The following is a 21,635-nucleotide window of genomic DNA, read 5'->3' on the forward strand; positions in this document are numbered from 1 at the left end:
TCTTGAAAGCTAGCAAATTGTAAAATGGTATTTTTTTGTTTTTGTTCTATTCCCCTTCCTTTAAGTCATTTTATGCAGAATTTTACATAATATTTGGCCATGTTGGGATTAAAAAAGCAATAACAACCTGAAGAGCCGTTTGGGACCCAAAAGAGCCGGTTCCTTTTAGTGAGCCGAGCCGAAGAAGCCGGTTCCCGACAAACTCTACTAACTTTACTCAACTTCGTTCTACTTCGACTCGACTTCAAAATACCGCATTTAGAACACCTTCATGCACTGTAACTTTGACTTAATTTGCTTCTTAATTAGTAATTTCGAGCCCTGATTTTTGTGCGCTGGCTAGATTTTCTTGTGCGCTGAGAATGTGCGACGCGTGCGCAATTGCAGTTTAGAAGGAACACTGAACATAATCTCTTTATTTCAACCCATTCATTGTGAGTTAACGCTTCAGATGGATAACTTGACTTGTAAAAGGGACACTGCAGTATTTATGAATTAGTAATAACAATTTCTCTTGTGCAGCTGTTTTGAAGACGATGAGCCGCCCTGTGTTGAAGAAATTGAATATTCCGCAGTCTGTCCCGGTCACAGTGGCAATGATTTGGAATTTAATCTGAAAGGATACAAGGCCTACACTAATTCAGTAGATGGCGCTGAAGGACAAATTGCTGAAAAGAAATGGCAAGACTGTGCAAATCATCCACAAGGAACAAGCTGACTTCTGCCGCAAGTGGCAACACAGAGGTCCATTGAAACTCTACAAGGAACAAGTGTCCTCTTGGGATCCAATGGTGCACAAGAGCTTCCCATGCAATGAACTCTGGTTTATCTTTTCTTACTCCACGTTGTCATTAAAATTAAACCCAGTACTATATTATGGCCAGAGAGCAGAGGTGGTTAGGAACCAGTTATGAAATGAAATGAAATGATGCATTTATATAAAGCTTTTAAAGTCAATGACTTCCCAAAGCGCTTTACAATGTGCTTCACATTTCCCAATAGAGGCCGTGATCTGTGCAGCCATGTAAGGCGCTAACCTGCTTATTGGGGGTAATTGGGGGTTCAATGTCTTACCCAAGGACACTTCGACATGTAACAAGGACAAGCCGGGATTCAAACTGGGATCCTTTAATCCTAAGACGATCGCTCTACCTCCTGAGCTACTGCCGGCCCAACATATACATTTACTTAATAATAATAATAATAATAATAATAATTTCCTTGTATTGTCATTCTGTGTAACAATGTACACAGAACGAAATGTCGATTGCACCTGACCCGTTGTAGCGAGCCGATGCAGCCGCAGCCAACAGAGGGCGCCGCCGACCACTTTTTTAGTCTTAGGAATACTTAAGTATGTTTTGGAACATTTTGTACTTCTAGGACTGTTTTTTCAATCACAATACTTTTTAATTTAACTTGAGTAGATTTGTGAAGAAGAAACTATACTCTTACTCCGCTACAATGAACCGGTTACTAATATCTTTCCTTGGTAAGGAACATTTATTTTGTCAGAGACCTCGTTTCTTTTATTTAGATTTTACCAGTGACCCAAACAACCACCAGGTGGCACTTGTGAGCATGGTTACGTTTTTTGCTGTTTTACTCTATTGTATGCGCAGTGTGTACAGCTGTAGCCTCACACATACATACATACATGCATACAGGGTTGGGTAGGGTTACTTTAACTGGATTACTTTCAATTACTTTTGGATTACTCCAACACCAAATATGCTAATAAAAGACAAAAGACACTAAATATGAATAAAATTACTACATTTTGTGCAGGTTTGGGGAGTAACGGAATACATGGAACGGCAAAAATGATCTTGGCAAGCTGTTTGGATTTATTTTCATTTTGTTTCTGTAGTTTTGCCGGAGATCAACGAGATCAAAGCCAGGAGAGAAAGCTTACCACATGTTGTGAGTCATAATTTTATTCATATTTAGTTTCTTTTGTCTTTATATATGTATACATACATACTTTTTTTCATCCACAGTGGTTTCACCCAAATAAACTGTCTGATTGACAACTACACAAACTTGTAATTTATTGCTGATTGGATGGACTTGGATAATTTGATGATCTGATTGAATGCTTTTTTTAAAGATTCAATAAATAATACGTTGCTACGGTAACTCAGTGCTTGAGTAGTTTTTTACCTACTACTTTACTTTTACTTAAATAATCATTTGGATGACTACTTTTTATTGTATTTTACTTGGGTCACATCAATTTGAAGTAACACTATGTTTATTAGAGTCAAATTTGGGGGTACTCTACCCACTTCTGCCCAAGAGTATAAAATTGGCTATCGTAGCATCCCTGCATCATTGTACTCACTTGCAGTTTATGGTTTTATTCCAAACTACAGAGCGCACTTGACTAAAATTCACATGCTCGAATTTAAGAACGAAACTCAATTTTATATTTGTACATGCCGCACCTAATTTTAAGCGGTACACCTAAACAACCTGTCATGGGAGGACCGGACCAGGACGGAATCAGGAGGCAGGAAGGGAGAACTCATTTGAGTTGATGATCAAAACTTTTATTTAAGAATCCGAATCAAACAAAACAGGACAGAGCAAAACAGAACAGAAAATGTAAACAGAAAATGCGATGAGCCAGCACCCGCAAAACCCAAAACCACCTTTAAGAAACAAACGCGCAAATTAGGCGATCTGCTTCAGCTGGTGCCCAGGGGGCGGGGCCAGACGGTCGCCACGACGACCATGCTGGACACGACACAACCATTAAATTGAAGTAATTCATTCACATCTGGCGCCAACCACGTGGGGAATTTGGCCGCCGCGGCTTTTGTTGCAAAACACCATCGCGGCGTGCCTCCGTTTACCTAATTTCAGCTGCGTCCTTTTTCAGTTTTACCCCGAGTTGTTTATGTAACTTGTTTTTGGATAATGTGACCGTTCAAGATCGAGACTACAAAGACGAGCGCATATTTATTACTGCAATTGAGGGCTGCATTCCGTAAAATGTGAGCCCAATATTTCTAGTGGACAGTGCCTTGGCAATCATACTGGGAGAAAAGTGCCAGATTGCAACACTGACAGCAAAGTAGTATTTTTGTGGTAGTTGGTGGTTGACACGGTACCGGACCAAATTGCATTTGCTTGTAATTGTTCCTCTAGGGCAGGGGTGTCAAACTCATTTTAACTCGGGGGCCACCCGATAGAACAAACATTCTGTCGGGGGCCAGACTAGTAGATTAAAATGAAAGAAAAAGAGGGATAAAGAAATAAGAGAAAGAGGCAGGGAAAAGGAGAATTGGAGTAATCCAAAAGTAATTCAGTTCAGACTTAGTCAGATTGTTGCGAGCTTTTGTGTTTCACTCAGGGAGCTTTCCCGTCCGACTCTGTTCCTGTTAAAACCTTTCTCCTGCCTGATCTCCGTTCTTGACCCGTTTCTGGACCTGACTACGCCTGTTCTGCCTGCCTCTTTTACCTGACCCGTTTTGCTTCGTTACCTGCCTGCCTCCTGCCTACGACCCCGATTACGAACTTGACATCACCTCTGATCTCCAGTCCCGGCCAAACGACTTTCCATTCCCGCCTGTCTTCGTCCGACACGGAAGTGTTACTCCCGCCTCGTTCGCTCCCGATTTCCGTCAGTCCTCGGATCAAGCAAGCAAGCCTAACTCTCACTCTCTTTTCAATAAAAACTGAGAAACGTATGCAATTGAGTTCTGAGTCCGTTCTGGTCTGGTCTGTGACACAAGTTTGAGTTTATGTGACAATATAATGATGAAAACTTTTTGTAAACAAACAATTCAAATATTCAGTTATTTTATAATGTAATTTTACTGTTGACACAATAGTGATGCCTTATTATATATAAATATAAAAAGTTATATTTCGAAATTCCCGGAAGTTCCAAAAACCTAAAACACCTGAATACTGTATACCGTCTTTAAAGATATTAAGATCTCAGGATTTTTTTCCCCTTATTAATATTCTCCCTAATAATTTCCTTGATAAACAAAATTGTATTTAAAAAAAGCAAGTACAGAAAAATGTAGCCAATATTTGAATGTTGGCCATGAGCGCAATGAAAAATGTCTTTTGTATTAGGGCACATGAAGGGACACGGGATAGGAAAGACACTGAAACAACGCATTTTTGTTAGTGTTACTTTTTTAAGTAGCTCAGGAGGTAGAGCGATCGTTTTAGGATTAAGGGATCCCAGTTCGAATCCCGGCTTGTCCGTGTTACATGCCGAAGTGTCCTTGGGTAAGACACTGAAACCCCAATACCCCCAATAAGCAGGTTAGCGCCTTACATGGCTGCACAGATCACGGCCGCTATTGGGAAATGTGAAGCACAATGTAAAGCGCTTTGGGAAGTCATTGACTTGAAAAGCGCTATATAAATGCAGATCATTTCATTTCATTTCATTTCATTTTAACATATATGTTAGCATTATATTTTTAACAATTTCTTTTTACAATTTAGTTTGCCAATTCCTGAATTATATAATTGATTTCATTTCATTTTTCTGCTTTTTATTTATTATGAAAATACATACCTGATTTTATATTAATTATAGAAAGGAGCTAAAGCCTCTTTAAACCTTTTCCAAGACAAACTGGTGCTATTTTTAATTGTGTCGTTTTTAATCCAGTTGAGTGAAATAGTATTGCCTTAAATAGCGCGTCTCTGACTTTTATCCATCCATCCATTATCTGCACCGCTTATCCTCAGTAGGGTCGCGGGGGTGCTGGAGCCCATCCCAGCTGTCTTCAGACAGTGGGCAGGGGACACCCTGAACTGGTTGCCAGCCAATCGCAGGGCACACAGAGATAGACAACTTATTCACACTTAGGGACAATTTGGACCGGCTGATTAACCTGACATGCATGTTTTGTTTTTTTTTTTAATGTGGGACAAAACCGGAGTGCCCGGAGGAAAACATGCAAACTCCACACAGGAAGGTTCGATCTCATGACCTCAGAACTGTGCCGCACACGCGCTAACCACTGCGGAGCCATGCTGACTTTTATTTTAAATCAAATGATATCCGGGCGGTTTGAGCGGCGACGGTCTTTGGCGACATCCAGTGGACATACTTAATGAACAACCAACGGAGCGTAATTGCTGTCATGCACTTTCTGGACAAATCTTTACATTTTACCTTTGTTATTTACTGATGTTCTCTATGCTTTGTGTATATTTACCCAATGCTAATCTATTGCACCCTGGTCATCCTGGAAGGATGATTACCGCTTGTGAGAATCCCCTCTCAAGGTTTCCTATTTTCCTTATGCTGAGGTTTTTGAGTTTTTCCTTGCCCGCATGTCGGTTTAAGATCAGGGAATGGTGCAATTGTAACTTGTGCTGTCCTTTGAGACACATTGTGATAAAGGGTGTCACAAATAAATGTGACTTGACTTGACCACTGCCGGTTTGACAATGCGGCTCGTTTTTCTACTGTGCCTCTCTCAGCATTGTCTAACGGGCCAGATTAAATCCCTTGGAAGGCTGGGTACAGCCAGCGGGCTGTCGTTTGCCCACCCCTGTGCTACTAGTCTGTTTTTTGTTCTTCGAGTCTTTCGAGTTCCCCAATCAATAAAGGTGATCATTTACATTTCTATCAAATGATCTGTCATCATTTTGTAACCAAAGAATCACATAATTATTAAGAATGGTGAAAAGATTTTAAATAGTTTCCCCTGCCCTTGTTTGTATCTGATGTGTCCCTCTAACTCAGGAATGGGCCAACTTTTGAAATTGCAGGTAGCATTGGGTTATGTCATGTCCAGTATGGTCGCCGTGGCGACCGGCTGGCCCCGCCCCCTTGGCACCGGCTGTAGCAGATTTTCTAATTTGCGAGTGTGCTTCTTAAGGGTGGGTTTTGGGGATTGCCGGTTGCGGGTTCATTGCATTACTTTGCATTATTCTGTTCTGTTTGACTTGAAGAAACCTGTACTTGCCCATTCTGAGTAAAAGCCTCTTTTGTGAGTATTCCTAGTCTGAGTTCCTGTTTGCCTGTAAGCCTGTTTTTGTTTTTGTCCCTGAGTGTTGGACGACTTTTATTTCCTTATTAAAAGTAACTGATCGTTAACGCGAATGAGTTCACCCTTCCTTCCTCCTTCCTCCGATCTGGTCCGGTCCAATGACAGGTTAAAAGAGAATGCTTTTTTAAAATAAACATACATGCTGACATTTTTTTTATTTTGAAATCAATTTTGAAATGTTCAGAATTATAAAAAAGTAATAAACAAGGTCCCTGTTTTAAGAACTGTAATTGATATTTAGTTCATGTAGTATTTGCATAGATATATTTCTCTATTTTTTATAGTATTATTGTAGCTGTCAAGTTTGGCGGGTTGGACCCAAACGCAGACACACAGGAAGAGTTGGTTTTATCGGAAGGTAGAGTGAATAACAAAAAGCACTCAACGTAGGGAAAAACAATAGGGTTCATTCAATTCTCACAGTTGTATTTTAAAGCAGTAGTCGGCAATATTTCTGTACAGCAGACCGGTTTAATGCCGGATTATATTCTCTTATAACATTAGTAATAATAGCAACAACAACAATAATAATCATCCAAAATTCACTCTGTAAAGCAGCTAGTGATGCCGCAACAGAGCCATCTACATTATGAGACTCTTTCCATCCATGCCACAATCAGGCTTTTCCCATCACCACCCTTAACAAGCACACAAAACTGTGAAATCATATATGTTGCCACTGGGTGTTTTTGATACTTCTATCAAAAATATGATGATATATACCTCGCGACTTGCAAGTTTTGACTCTTTCCTAGTGTTCATTTTACCTGTGAAAAGTGATGAGTCCCAGGGACTCGCATGCTCAAAAATCTATGGGTCCCAACAGAGATCTATGGGTCCCCATAATTTAGTGTTATCGAGGTTGAAATTGTAAATCGGTGACAAATATATAATAAAAATATATATATTTATTCAGTTTTAATCATCAAATTATTAATTCATTTTCTGCATCAAATTATTGTTGGTAATACACTGATTAAAGGGATAACCACAAACCTGTCTTGTTTTCATTTTCACCTTTTATACTTCCTTTTTTTCTTAACTTCTTTATACAACATAATAATTCGTAATATAATGCATCGAAGCAAGTGAGCCGTTTGAGAGCCGGCTCTCTTGAATGAGTCGAAAAAGCCGGTTCTCTAAAAAGAGACGGACTTTTCACCACACAAGTCGAGATCGGTGTGCAGACGAAAACTCGAACCGCGAGACCAAAACAACATCTGCCGGATCTGCCTGACGAAAAGTTTGGAGTGCGGTAAATATTTGTTTAAAAAAAATGTAATCGGGTAATAATGACAATCTTGTGTCAAAAAGTTGCGTCCCGGGGACGCACGTTGATTTGAGACTATGCGTCCCCAGCAAAAATGATGCGTCCAGGACGCAGGGACACGGGCAAACGAGAACACTCCTTTCTTATAATGCTCCATTACAACATTGTGAGTCAAAATAGAGTGATGATGAAACAATCTACAGTGGAACCTCGGTTCTCGACCATAATCCGTTCCAGAACCCTGTTCGAAAACCGATTTGGTCGATCACGGAAAATCGTTTTTCCAATTAAAAGTAATGTAAAATCGTTTTAATCCGTTCCAACACCCTGAATGTTTACCATGAACGTAAACATGAAGCTAACCTAGGCTAATCGTACGTTCGCTTTAGCGTAATCTTCCGTACGAAAGATTACGCTAACATGAACGTGTACAACTAAAAAAATCAGGTCATTTAGCACCCGGGTCTCTTCAACAAGTGGTGAGCGGTTAAAGGATAAAGAAAATAATTATGAATAGGATTTCTTACCTTTGTGAAGGTCTGCAGAAGCCATGCTCTATTCCCTCGAAAGAAGGGAAACTCGCACACCCTCTTCGTATTTTGCTATTATTTCTTTCTTAAATGCAATAGTTGTACGCACTACTCTTCTTTTTTCACCTGTAGCAACTTTGCTGCTTGCACCAAACTTCTTCCGAGGCATAATTAGGGGTTAAAACACTCCGTTCACCGATATTCAAAACGAAAGCAAAAAGAAGTGCGCGCTCACGTGACAACAGTTCTTCACGAGGGGTGGGGCAATCTACACCCGTACGCCGCTCAGCATCGCCCCTAGCGTACCGGCGTTCGAACTCCGATTTTTTGAACGAAAAGCGAAGCAAGAATTTCTCAAACTTTTTGGTCGAGAACCGATTTGTTTGAACTGAGAGGCGTTCGAAAACCGAGGTTCCACTGTAATGCCTTTCCCTTTGTCATCCACAATCCCAGTGGACAAGTGGTTGGGATTCAGCGCTCTCACGGCCACAATCTAGGTTCGATACCCGTTGCATGCAATGCTGATGAACTGAAGTCAAGCGTTATTTGTCGAATGATCAACCGTTGCTCAATCAAAGTGATATACTACTCTAAAACATCAGGAAAATGTGCATCCAAAGTTTGAATTTTTGGTGAAAAAATGATTGTACATATGGATAAAAACTGTTTAAGCGGGCCAGGGACCAAACGACCCACGGCCTGGTACCGCAGTAAGGTACAGTAGGAACAGTAGCAGCCAACAAAATATTTAAAGTTGATGTCAGTCACAGCAGCACAATGCCAAAATAACACAGGGATGTTGTTTCATTTTTATGGATCCAATCTACAGTACAGTCCTAAAGTCAAGTCATTTTTATTTGTATAGCCCTTAATCAAAAAGAGTCTCAAAGGGCTTCACAGGTTATTACACATAAGCAGTTTAGGTTATTCATATGCTATAGAGTAGAAGTCCCACATGTTTCAACTTTTCAAATGGAAAATCCTAAGCTCACACTTTAACACAGTTTGAATCTACAGAACATTGCCGCCAGGCCGCAATATGCGCAAGGTCACAATGAGTCTAACAGCTTTTCTGAACCAAGGAAAGAACAGGGTATATATCAAAGGGTTCACACATGAGTAAAGGGAATAGAAATATAGAAAGAAAGTCTTGACAGGAGACATTTCTGCGCTGTCGTATATTAAAGCAACAATGTAATATGGACAGTAAAATGTGATAAAAAACAGAATAACAACACCAAGGGTTCTGGCTGCTTTCATCTCAGATTTCTTTGCTCTTAAAGGGACCGACCCTTTAAATCCGACAGTCTTGATACGCATGGCCTGTGCCTGAGAAACAGCCACCACGAACACTCTCGTGTACAGCGTAATTATAGTGCTTAGAGGAAGAATGAAAGCCACAACCAAGTCAAAGACACTCGAGTGAAACGTTAACATGATGACGCATTCTCCATAGCAAGAGATAAACTTTTCTGGATGCACAAGTTGATCGTTCAAAACAATGCAACCGTAGATAAAAGACAAGAACCAGCAGAAATAAACACACATTTGAGTTCTCCTGACAGTGACTTTGACATTGTAAAGCAAAGGTTTACAAATTGCCACATAACGGTCAGCTGATATCAGCACCATATTTCCAGTTGAGGCTGACGGCACCATGATTAGTATCAGTTTAAAGAGCGAACACATAATATCTCCAAGTAACCAACAGGAAGACGGACCAAAAAGCTGGGACGGTGTCATCATCAGGAGACCTGCTATTAAATCTACGCTGGCGAGAGAGAGCAGGAGGAAGTTGGTGGGAGTTTGGAGTTGTCTGCGCACAAGGAAAAAAAAACAGTAACACGTTAAAGAGTGATTTGGATAATGGGTTAAATAGAATAGGAAGTCACAAATATCCAAAATAGGAGTTCAACAGTCAATGAGTGAAACAAAGGAGCAAGCTTGGAGAAAGAAAATGTGCCTGAAGTGGGAGATCGTGATGATGACGAGCAGGTTAAGCATCACAGTGAGCACCATGACAGAGGGCAGCACAACATATGAAAAAAAACAGAAAAAAGTTCCTTTGTATAACCCGGACGAAGACTTCCTGCAGGATAAGTTAGCCAGCTCCGGAAAGCAGACCTCTGATGGCTCCTCGATCTCCATCAGGAAGCCTGATCTCCAACCAGAGTCCTGTCCAATGCTCTCTCTTGTAAGACCACACTTCAGTTCTGGTACCTCCCCCAGGATCATCGGATTGGTTTAAAGTTTTTCATACATGCCCTCAACAGTAATAACACGATCTTACATCATACACCGTACATACAAAACACGGCAAAAATTTGTAGAACACAGGTGTCAAGCAGGCGGCCCGCGGGCCAGATCAGGCCCGCTAAGGGATTGAATCCGGCCCGTGAGACAACACTCAGAGAAGAGCAAGAGAAAAACAAGCTGCAGGTTAAAATATGTCAACTTGATGTTGCCAAAGCCAGGTGCCTCGAACAAAGGCACTGTACTTGTATTTATTCCTCTCTCTCTCTCTCTCTCTCTCTTTCTCTCTCTCTCTTTCTCTCTCTCTTTTCCACCCCTTTTCTCCCACTCTCTGTCTGTGTCTCTTTTACTCTCTGTGTCTCTCTTTTTCTCTTCCTTTGCTGCTCTTTGTCTCTTTCTCTCTCTGTGTCTTTTAACCTCTTTTGCTCCAACTTCCTTTTTTCGTTTTCTCTCTTTTCTCTTTCGCTCTTCATACCCTTCGCGCTTTCCTTTCTCTTTTCTCTCCTTCTGCTTTCTATTTGTCTTTGGATTTCTTTTTTCCTCTCCCTTTCTTTTACCCCTCTCATGACTTTTTATCTTTTGTTTCTCACGCTCTCTCCCTCTCTCTCTTTTTCTTTCTTTGTCCTGCCCTCTCTCCCTTTCCCTCCCTCTTTCTCTTATTTCTTTATCTTTCTTTTTCTTTCTCTTTAATCTTCTAGTCCGGTCCCCGACATAATTTGTGTTCTATCGTGTGGCCCCCCGAGTTGAAATGAGTTTGACACCCGTGTTGTAGAACATAAAATAAGATCATTTGTCCAAACAAAAGTATTTTATTTCTCAACTAAACAACACAAACAACTCTTTTCACATCTTTCTTAGTTTTTTCCCTACTTGCAGGAAATTTATTGTTACTTATTATCTAGGAGAGAGGTGGGCAACTATTTGATTTTGCAGGCCGCATTGGGTTAAAATATTTGGCTAAGGAGACCTATTCTGTATACCTCAGCAACATTTACATTTCGATAATTCGATAAATACATGCAGATGTCTACATATTCATGGTTGGGTAGGGTTACTTTAACCTGATTACTTTCAATTACTTTTGGATTACTCCAATACCAAATATGCTAATAAAAGACAAAAGAAACTAAATATGAATAAAATGATGACTCACAACACGTGGTAAGCTTTCTCTCCTGGCTTTGATTGCTTTGATCGCCGGCAAAACTAACATAAAATGCGACAGAAACAAAATGAAAATAAATCCAAACAGCTTGCCAACATCATTTTTGCCGTTCCATGTATTCCGTTACTCCCCAAGCCTGCACAAAATTGAGTCATTTTATTCATATTTAGTTTCTTTTGTCTTTTATTAGCATATTTGGTATTGGAGTAATCCAAAAGTAATTGAAAGTAATCAAGTTAATGTAACTCTACCCAACCTTGTACATATTACATTTTTAAACATATTTGTTTTAATTCCAACAAATTGGCTTTCAAACACTCACAATTCAAGCAAAATAATATATTAGGTCCATGTTTTAAGCACTTAATCTATTATTATTGTAGTTTTCTTGTAGTATTTCCATTGTAGAATTTTTGTATGTTTTTAATATGACTGTCAAAAACTTAAGTAGTAGTAATATTTCTGTCGTATTATTTCTGTAGTGTGGCAGCAGGGCGGCGCAGTGGTTAGCACAGTTCTGTGGTCATGAGATCGAACCTCCTGTGTGGAGTTGGCATGTTCTCCCCGTGCTTGCGTGGGTTTCCCCCAGGCATTTCTGTTTCATCCCACATTCCAAAAAACATGCATGTTAGGTTAATTGGCCGGTTCAAATTGTCTCTAGGTGTGAATCAGCGAGTAAGTTGTATGTCTCTATGGGCCCTGCGACTGGCTGACAACCAATTCAGGGTGTCCCCTGCCTACTGCCCAAGAATGGCTGTGATGGGCTCCAGCACACCCGCGACCCCACTGAGGATAAGCGGTGCAGATAATGGATGGATAGATGGATGCTGCAACGGGTGCTATGGCAACTGTCCAGAACCTGAGAACAACTACATTTTCTGTGGTGGGTTTTAAAATGTCTGTGATTGTGTGATTTGCTGTATAAAAATACAGGTCTATTTTATTATTTTATATAATTGTTCTCTTCACAAATATGCCATATTTATGTATGTAGGGTATTTGTATTTATTATTTAGGCATTTGTGATAAATATTTGCCATTTATATATATATAGTGATCACACCGGTAGCGCAGTAGTAAGCGCGTGTGCGGCACAGTTCTGAGGTCATGGTATCAAACCTTCCTGTGTGGAGTTTGCATGTTCTCCCCGTGTTTGCGTGGGATCCTCCGAGCACTACGGATTCCTCCCACATTCCAAAAACATGCATGTCAGGTTAATTGGCCAGTCCAACTTGTCCCTCGGTGTGATTAAGCAAGTGAGTTGTCTGTCCCTGTGTGCCCTGCGACTGGCTGGCAACCAGTTCAGGGTGTCCCCTGACACTGCACAAAAATAGCTGGGATGGGCTCCAGCGTCCCCGCGACCCTACTGAGGATAAGCAGTGCAGATAATGGATGGATCGATGGATGGATGGATGTGGCGTATTTGTATTTAATAATTAAGCATTTTTGATAAATATTTGCAGTTTCATCTCTTATCTACAACTGTTCACGTCGCGTCTTCTTCAGCTTGAATAATAAAATTTCTGACTAATGCTGTTATGCAGTCATCTTTATTTTCATTTGAAGATGTGTACAGTTTTCTGCTGGTGTTCAGACATTTGCATCCTTCATATCCACTCTGCACCTTAGTAACCCAACTAGCCAGACAAGAGGTTTGCTGGAGAAAGGTAGTCAGTTTTGTGGAGCAACTAAGAGCAGCTTAAGCCAATTATGCCATTTGGTGTTATACAAAAGTCATAATTAGATGAATGACAATCAGAGGAGCTTTGCAGACATTTTTAAATATTTTCTTTTCATAAGGACAATAACGCTTTTTAAGCCAATGGCACAAAGAAAGGATGACTTTTAAACATCTCTTATGGTGATTGGCACTGAATACCGTAAATTCCGGACTACAAGTCACGATATTTTTGCTCTACTTACAAATTTGGTATGATTAAGGTTTATATTCGTATGTTTAAGTCTTGTATAAGTAACCTGAATTGTTTTGTACTAAAAAGAAACATTTCATAAAATAATATACTCTATAAAAATAAATAAAGTTTAACTTACTTTTGGAAGATGAGCTTCAACAGTTTGACGACTTCCTTCTCCGTGGTAAAAAGTGGCCCAAAAAAAAGCGATCCAACCATTTTTTCAACCAAGCTTTCTTATTCCACTTTTATTTCAAATAAAACGGCTCGCCTCTTCTTTTCACTTTACGCCAACCAAATTGAACGGATGCACGAGATATTAAACAATAGGAATGTGGGCTTCCTGGTCCGGCCAATGTGCTGGAGATACAGTATAGAATGTTTAAACACGGACTAGGAAGAGGAAGCGGATTTCTACTTCAGGGTGGATGCTGGGTGAACTCTCACAGCGCCACCAAACGCCGGTAGTGGCGCAAAGAAGCACTACGGTAATGTCCTGTACTCGGAAAAAGGTGGACACAATACCAAATCTAACTTGCTGCAATGTCTGTATATTTTTTGGCATCCTGAATTTTTTGTCCGCACGTACCGTATTTTCTTAAGTCGAATGGTCGTAAGTAGGGGATTGTTTGTATTTCAAACACTGCGGCTTTAAATACAGTGTGGTTTACACTTTTTCTTTTTGTGGCCACTGTAATGAAAACAGCGAGCTGCTCTTTTCCACCACGCATGATTCCTGAATACAGAACCGGAAACATTTATGATGCCATTCAAAAGAAATGAGTGCATGCTTTCCAACATTATTTGTAAAACAACATAACAGGAGCTTAACGGGAGGTTTTGTAGTGCTTTATTTAATATTTAAAACATGATCACGATATATAAGTTTTTTCAATTACAAATCAAGTCCTCAATGTTTGCACACAAATTGAACGTCAGTGAAAGTTATCTATGTCAGGTCGCTGAAGTTTTCTTAAATCCTCGAGGAAAGATACCAACCGAATTCAATCCAGTCCATTTCTGCGACAGCCACCAGTGACAAAAACACAAACAGAAACGTCTGTGTAGCAATCTGGCACTATTCTCCACCGTACGGTTGCCCTGGCGCTGTCGTCTAGGAATATAAGGCTGACATTTTACGCAACGCAGCCGTCATTCTCATTTTCTTTCGGCACAGTGGTAAATATATGCTTGTCATTGTAGTTGCCATCTTGAATGGTCACATTGTCCAAAAACACTTCACAATAACCCGGAGCAAAACTGAAAATGATGCTCTATAGGCCAAAATTTATGGAAAGTTACATTTCAATTTGGAGCAATTTCTCATTGAATTTTTAGTCCCACAGTCACATTTCTTCCTGTGACTTCCATTGTCATCAAAGATGGTGAAGTAACCCTGCATTTTTGTGTTTAGTGTCCACTCCTCGAAGGCAACGGTCTTACATGTTTTGGTTTAGGGTTTCTCCACCACACAAATGATTAGCTTACCAGCAATCTCTACAGGAGCTTGATAACAAGCCTGATTATTTTTATCACCTGCATTGGAGCGGAATAAACTCCAAAAGCATTCAGGGCTGTGGCCCACCATTGGGGTTTGAGGTTAGAATCCTTGGATGAATGACTTATCTGCTGGATTTTACTTATAATGTTGAACTTATTATTCTCATATATTATCATTATATATATATTATATATATAATATATATTATATATTATATAATAATAATATACAACAGCTGCTGCTGTCCTTTTACAAAGCCACTGTAGAGAGCATTCTAACATATTGCATCACGGTGTGGCATGCTGGAAAAGGCTTCAGAGGGTCATCAACACAGCCCAGAGAATCGTTGGTTGCTCTCTACCCAGTCTGGAGGACATTGCCTGCTCTCGCTACCTCAGCAGAGCAGAAATTATTATCAAGGACTTTAATCACCCCGGCCACCACCTGTTTGACCTGCTGCCTTCCGGCAAGCGCTATAGGTCACACAAAATAAAAACAGACTCAGAGATAGTTTCTTCCCCAGAGCCATTACCACCCTTAACACACACCGCACAACAAACTGAAACTCTTGCAAACGCACTACCTACAGATGTAAAATTGTATTCATGCCTATCCTCGCTTTGCACAATGTTGACGTTTTTTTTGCACTGTGTTGACTATTTTTGTACTTAACGCATATTGCACTAATACGATCCCAAAACTGTATGTAACACCCTACACGCCCACATTTCTTGTGTAAATATTGTGTAATTTATAACCTTGTCTTGTTTGTTCCTTTATATTGTGTAAAGTATAACCTTATCTTCTTTGTTCCTTTATCTTCTTTGTTTTCTTTTATCCTCACTGTCAAATGTGAACCTGGAGTGCCACGCCCAATTTCCTTGTCACAATATGTTCAACCCATTTTGTAACGATGACAATAAAGGTATATTCTATTCTATTCTAGATTCTATTCTATTATACAGTCAAACATCAGCATTGTGCTATGTGTTCATTATGGAGAAAGTCACGATGGTCTTAGGGTTTCTCAACCTTTTTGTGTGAAGGTGCACAGTCCCATCGAATTGTTATCAAGGCACACTTCCCATATCAAATATATTAGCATATTATCAATATGTTTTTTAACATGTGGACAAGTTTTTTATATTTAAATTGGTAGGACTGGCAATATAGCTTAAGTTCAAAATGTACAATGAAAAATTAAAGAGGAAACAATTACAAATAAAAGGTATTACCGTAAATTCCAGACTATAGAGCACACCTGATTATAAGCCGCACCCACGACATTTTAAAAGGAAAACCGATTTTGTACACATACAAGCCGCACCTGTATATAAGCCGCATGCGCCCACATTTAAACGTGTAACACAAACACAAAATTAACCCAAACCCGACTTCAAGTCCCGCAATTGAAACTAAATGTCCTTCATTAAAGTCCACAGTCCAAAAATCACAGCCGGCAAAATGAACGGAAAATGATACCGGTACTTAAGGTTTGATGCGGACCTGCAGAGTCCAGGTCCCGTTGAAAGTAATCCAAGGAAAAAAGTGTATATTTCCAAAGGTAAGGGTGGGAAAAATATATCAGAAGAACACATTTACTCACGCAACTCCTTTTCCTTTAACCAACTTTTTACCCACTCTTCTTTCCTTGTCTGTCCCTCACCTTTAGCGGTCCCCCCTTTAACTCGGCACCCCGCGTTTGTTCCGCCCCTCCTTTTTTATTTACCCGTGCAAAACATATCAGAATGAATGTCTAAAATAAATACAAATAAATACATTACAAAAATATACAGTTGCAAATACATATTATACATGGGTTACACATATTTACAAAGAAAGACGGTACACCGAGAGAGTTTTCAAAGCTTTAATAATAATAATATAGCTTTGACATGGCAGTAATGGTAGCAACACTCAAGAGCGCCGCTAGCGGCCGTTAGAAAAATTACATAAAATGGCCGGATCACTGAATAAGCCGCAGGGTTGAAAGTTAGGGAAAAAAGTAGCGGCTTATAGTCCGGAATTTACGGTATTTTTATTTTAGCTTTTTTGTAGTAAAATGAGAAAATGGCATTCTTTTTTGGAGCATAAATAAAAAAGGTCATCTTCAAACACAAACTGTTATTATTTACCTGGACTATATGCAGGATATTTTTGCAACATGATAATATTGTTCGATATGGAAGATGGCAGATCACATTGCAAAATTGTTATATTCCATTTTCTTGTTGCAAACTTGTGACACAACGGCTGAGAATCACATGTCTAAGCATAAAAGACTGTCACAGAAATTGTGAATATTGGTCAAAACGCAATGTCCCATCTCAAAATATTCAAATGCCATGAAACAGTATACTCATAGGCTATAAGCAATAATCCGCAAGATAAATAAAATAAAAGGCTTGCAGTATTTCAGGTAATTTGAAGTGAATCCTGAATGTATTTTAAGTAAATGACGGAATGTAAAGACATTTATCACAGAATTTTCTAAGACAATCTTGTATATATTGCCCTGCGACTGGCTGGCAACCAGTTCAGGGTGTCCCCTGCCCACTGCTCGATGATTGCTGGGATGGGCTCCAGCGCCCCCGCGACCCTACTGAGGATAAGCGGTGCAGCTAATGAGATGATGAGTCTTGTATATTATCAGTCCAAGTATTCATAAAGATATTTAGAGCAATGATTCCACATCCAATCTACAAAAACGTTGTCAATTCTTTAAAAGAATCCAAAAAAACATTTGTTGACTTATTATGGATAAAGAAGGGGTAGAAATGAGCAGTAGTGGATAAAAATAGAAAGTTAAACGTGAGATAACTAAAGAAAGCGAGAGACATTGACAGGGATACTGCGAAAGAATACACAATGCAGACCACAATGTAGACTTTGTTTGATAAGGCCAGTGATTTTGAGAGAAAAAAAAAGTCTGCTGCAGAAAAATTCGAAAATTGCTGCAGAATGTGAGTAAATTAGTCACGGCAAATATGGTTCTCTATGAAATTAGATTTAGATTTTCTCTATTTAGAGATTTGGCCCTTTAAGCTTGGCTCACTAAAAGGAGTGGGCTCTCTTAGCTCCCAAACAGGTCTTTGTGTTTGTTGTTGCATTAATCTTACCAATTAGTAAGTAACATAATAGACGAAATTACTTAATCATTCGTTTAAAAAATCTTCTACAACGAAATCACTTTACAGTGAACTTTTAACTCATTTAAACGTTTTATACTCAGCAACTTTAAACATGGTATCCCTAAAAAACACACGACCCAACAAATTGTAAAATTAAAATAATTACTTTTTTGCAACAAACTATGAAACACAAGATTAAGCTTTACATTTTTTATAGAAAAGCACACATTATCCATGAAAATCCCATGAAAAAAAATGCAATTCCGTCGATAATGTATGTCTCCAAGAGTAGAAAAAGCGTCAAGAAGGGAGCCAGCTCTTGATTGATAGTGAACCGGCTCCCTTCGGTTACTTCAAAGAGCCGGCTAATAAAGCAGTTACGTTCACTAACAACACATTACTAAAATAAATTCAGGTGAAGGTCTTGTAAGAGGAAAGGTGCTTCTTAACAGTACCAAATGTGAAAGTTCTCAAAAAATAAAATACTTAACATGTCAAGGCGATTTAATGATTTGAAACTAAAAAGTGAATATTAACTATGTTGTATGGATAATTTTTAGATAAGAGTTTAAGTTTGGACATTCACTGTTGCAACTGAGAAAAAAATGTGGTGTGTTTTTCTTTCTTCTCAGGGATTTATATATTTTTCATCCAGAAGTGTATCAGCTTTTCTGTGCCCGCATGCCGCTTTCAGATCAGGGGATGTTGTAATTGTGACCTGTGCAGGCCTTTGAGTATTTTGGTGATTAAAGGCTTTTCTAATAAATATAACTTGACTACAGCACATTGGCCAACCATGACTCAGGCTGCAGTATGCGCAGAGTGACAATGTGTTTAACGGCTTTTCGAAACCAAGGATAGAACCACGCGTATATCAAAGGGTTCACACAGGAGTTCAGGTAGAACACATTAAGCACCAATGGTGCATTTTCCGTGTCAGCGGCCAACATTACACAGTAGTAAGGACAAAAGCACAGAAGAAAAACCAAGACCAGGATACCGAGAGTCCTGGCAGCCTTCAACTCTGATTTCTTTGCTCTCATAGTGATCGATTGTTGTTTGCCACAAGCGATTTGAGAACGCATAGCTCGAGCCTGTGACAGAGCAACCGCAAACACTCTTGTGTATAAAGTGATGATGATGGTGAGGGGAAGGATGAAAGTCACAATCAGATCAAAAACTGCCGTAGTATAGTCAATATGAATAACACACTCTCCATAGCAAAAGGTATACTTTCCAGGATGCGCCAAGTCATCCTTAACCAAAAAGCTGCTCATGAGAACAGAACAGACCCAACAGAAACAAACACAAAGTTGAATTCGTTTCACAGTGACTTTGAGGTTATAATGCAGAGGATCGCAAATAGCCATGTAGCGGTCAGCAGACACCAGTACCATGTTTCCCACCGAGGCAGACGTCACCGTAAAGGAGATGTAATTATATAGAGAGCAAAGAACATCACCATGAGTCCAGCAGGATTTGTTCAGGTAGATCTCACCAGGCCAGACCAGGAAGCCCACCAGTAGGTCAGAAACAGCCAGAGAGAGAAGGAGGAGGTTGGTAGGGGTGTGGAGCTGCCTGTACACAATCCAACCAACAAGTTCATTAAGTCATTTCAAATACCAAGCATCATTAAATGCTATATCACATGAGAAATCTTTTCTCTTTTGCGTCGAGTAAAAACAAAAACTATCACCAACACCATTAAATCTTTCAGTCCAAAACATTAGGTAACAGGTTTGAAAACCATTGTGCCTGAAGTGGGAGATTGACGTGATGACGAGCAGGTTAAGCAGCACAGTAAGAATGCAGACCAAGTATAGCAGAACACTCCAAAAAATATCTTCAGACCAACCAGACGAAGGCTTTCTGCAGGAGATGTTGGCCAGAAGTGGAAAGCAGAAGTCTGATGGCTGCACGCTCTCCATAGTCATGAAGACGGGAAAGTTGAGAAGAGCCAGATTGCTTTCCTTTCGAGAATCTTACTTTATCTGTGCCGGTGATTTCGTCCCTCCCTTTGCCCGTGTCGCACATCATTTTCTACTTTCATCTAATTGGTCCGCATTGAGACCCTTTAGAAATCCATGCCATTTCAATAATGACTGTTAACTCAATCAGTGCCAGTTACATCTCTTAGAGAGTGCTATGTGCCAGTTGTTTTTCACCAATTCATTATTTGAAATCATGTACAAGATTAAAGGTACGGGGTGGCATTTGAAGTGTCCTTAAAAAGTTGAATTATAATATGAATAATTATTTTCATCCACGCCTATCTGCTTTTCTTTTACTTTTAGTAAACCTGTTCCGGCCATGGAACGCATTAGGTAGTAGGAACATTGGGAGGGGTGTGGAGTACATACTAACTTGATGTTCGTTCCCATGTTAATTTTCCTCTGTATTGTGTAGTGTAGGATGAGAATGGTGAAAGTAAGAAGAGGCCTACTTCAGACGCCAACCCCCCAAACCCCAAAAAAGATGAAAAAAAAAAACTTTTATTCAACCGTGTCTAAGAAATGCACATGCATCATCATGAACAAGCTGACTAAGGCTGCAATCATGACTTCAAGCCAGGAGGTGGCGGCAAAGAATTAAAAAGGTAAAAATTCCGGGACAGCTCCTTTAAAAGTGACGCCATTTTCGGGCTTAAGTCATCATTGCAGCCTGTGTCAAACTCGTTTTGCGGCCGAGCAATTACGAGCATGAAGTTGCTTTGCACCCCACACCCCTCCCCACGTTCCTGCTTCCTATTGGGTTGTGCATCCCGGGCAGCATTGCGAAATGTAAATAGGTAGATAAGCACGGTGGGAAAAAATAATTGAACTCAGTTGGGCATTATCCATCCATTATCTGCACCGCTTATCCTCAGTAGGGGAGCAGGGACGCTGGAGCCCATCCCAGCGATCTTCGGGCAGTGGGCAGGGGGACACCTTGAACTGGTTGCCATCCAGTCATGATTGCCAAAATGAAGACACCTGTGGCAATCTGCTCTCTGATTGGCTGGCACTCTCCTCTTAATCTGTCAGCGGCCAGAGGAGGGTGTCAGACCGTACTTGTGTCTCTCTGTGTGTTTTGCCAGATTCCAGTACCAAAGACCTTTCCTGTTTGATTCCTGCCTGCCTTCGGTATCGACCTGTTTCTGCCCCACGATTACGACCTGCTCTCCTTCCCTGGCCATCGACCTGCCCGCTAAGCCGTATTGATTCTGCCTACCTGTCACGGAGCTGCCATTCCGTCCAACGCTGCTAGCGACTGACAAGCATCAGCTTCCAAAGCAAGCTCTGTCAGCTCAACCCAATAAAGATTCCTTTAAAACAAACGCAATTGGGTCTGACATTCCGTCCTGGTGCCTGACACATTCAGTCACAGAGCACACGGAGACCAACAACTCACTCCCTGATTCACACTTTGGCACAATTTAGAGCCGGGTAATTAACCTGACTTACATGATTTTGGGAATGTGGGAGGAAACCAGAGTGCCCGGAGGAAGCCCATGCAAGCACGGAGAGAACATGCAAACTCCGCACAGTAAGGTTCGATCTCATGACCTCAGAACTATGCCGCACACGCTCTAATCACAGCGCTGCCGTGCTGCCCACAGTATAGAACTGATTTGAAAATTACAGCACAGTACTTTGATTTGTCAAACGAATGCTTGAGCCAAAAAAATGGGTCCGTTCTTTGGTTTGAGTTTGTGATGGAGTACTTATTTAACAAATGGATTAATATTTATGGGGAGAACATGCAAACTCCACACGGGGAGGCTGTACTTAAACCCTGAACCTTGAACATCCGCACCGTGGGGCTGTGTGCTAACCACCAATCCGCCGTGCCGCCCAG

The 21,635-nt window shown here is 40.3% G+C and overlaps 3 protein-coding genes across 6 annotated transcripts in view; 1 reads left to right on the forward strand and 2 right to left on the reverse strand.

Moving 5' to 3' along the window:
• Positions 1-844, forward strand: part of agbl1 (AGBL carboxypeptidase 1) — a 42,428-nt gene extending 41,584 nt beyond the window's left edge. The window contains exon 26 of the mRNA XM_088340216.1: positions 523-844. Coding sequence (XP_088196342.1) covers positions 523-718 — 196 coding nt within the window. The 3' untranslated portion in view covers positions 719-844. The remainder of the gene's footprint in view (positions 1-522) is intronic.
• An 8,002-nt stretch (positions 845-8,846) lies between these two features.
• LOC148362271 (trace amine-associated receptor 13c-like) lies at positions 8,847-9,983 on the reverse strand. The gene is made up of 2 exons (XM_088340217.1): positions 9,910-9,983; positions 8,847-9,651 (listed from the first exon to the last, which is right to left on the reverse strand). Exons 1-2 carry the CDS (start codon positions 9,981-9,983, stop codon positions 8,847-8,849), a joined length of 879 nt encoding a protein of 292 aa, XP_088196343.1.
• An 8,591-nt stretch (positions 9,984-18,574) lies between these two features.
• On the reverse strand, positions 18,575-19,732 carry LOC148362272 (trace amine-associated receptor 13c-like). 4 transcript variants are annotated; one of them, XM_088339194.1, is made up of 2 exons: positions 19,659-19,732; positions 18,575-19,376 (listed from the first exon to the last, which is right to left on the reverse strand). In XM_088339194.1, exons 1-2 carry the CDS (start codon positions 19,730-19,732, stop codon positions 18,575-18,577), a joined length of 876 nt encoding a protein of 291 aa, XP_088195320.1. The 4 variants fall into 4 exon arrangements, with proteins under 4 accessions (XP_088195320.1, XP_088195317.1, XP_088195318.1 ...); XM_088339191.1 differs by having other exon boundaries at positions 19,554-19,732; XM_088339192.1 differs by having other exon boundaries at positions 19,650-19,726.
• Positions 19,733-21,635: the final 1,903 nt, after the last annotated feature.

This window comes from Urocampus carinirostris, chromosome 7 (genome assembly GCF_059441175.1).
Source record: "Urocampus carinirostris isolate Australia breed hairy pipefish chromosome 7, RoL_Ucar_1.0, whole genome shotgun sequence".
Taxonomy (NCBI): domain Eukaryota; kingdom Metazoa; phylum Chordata; class Actinopteri; order Syngnathiformes; family Syngnathidae; genus Urocampus; species Urocampus carinirostris.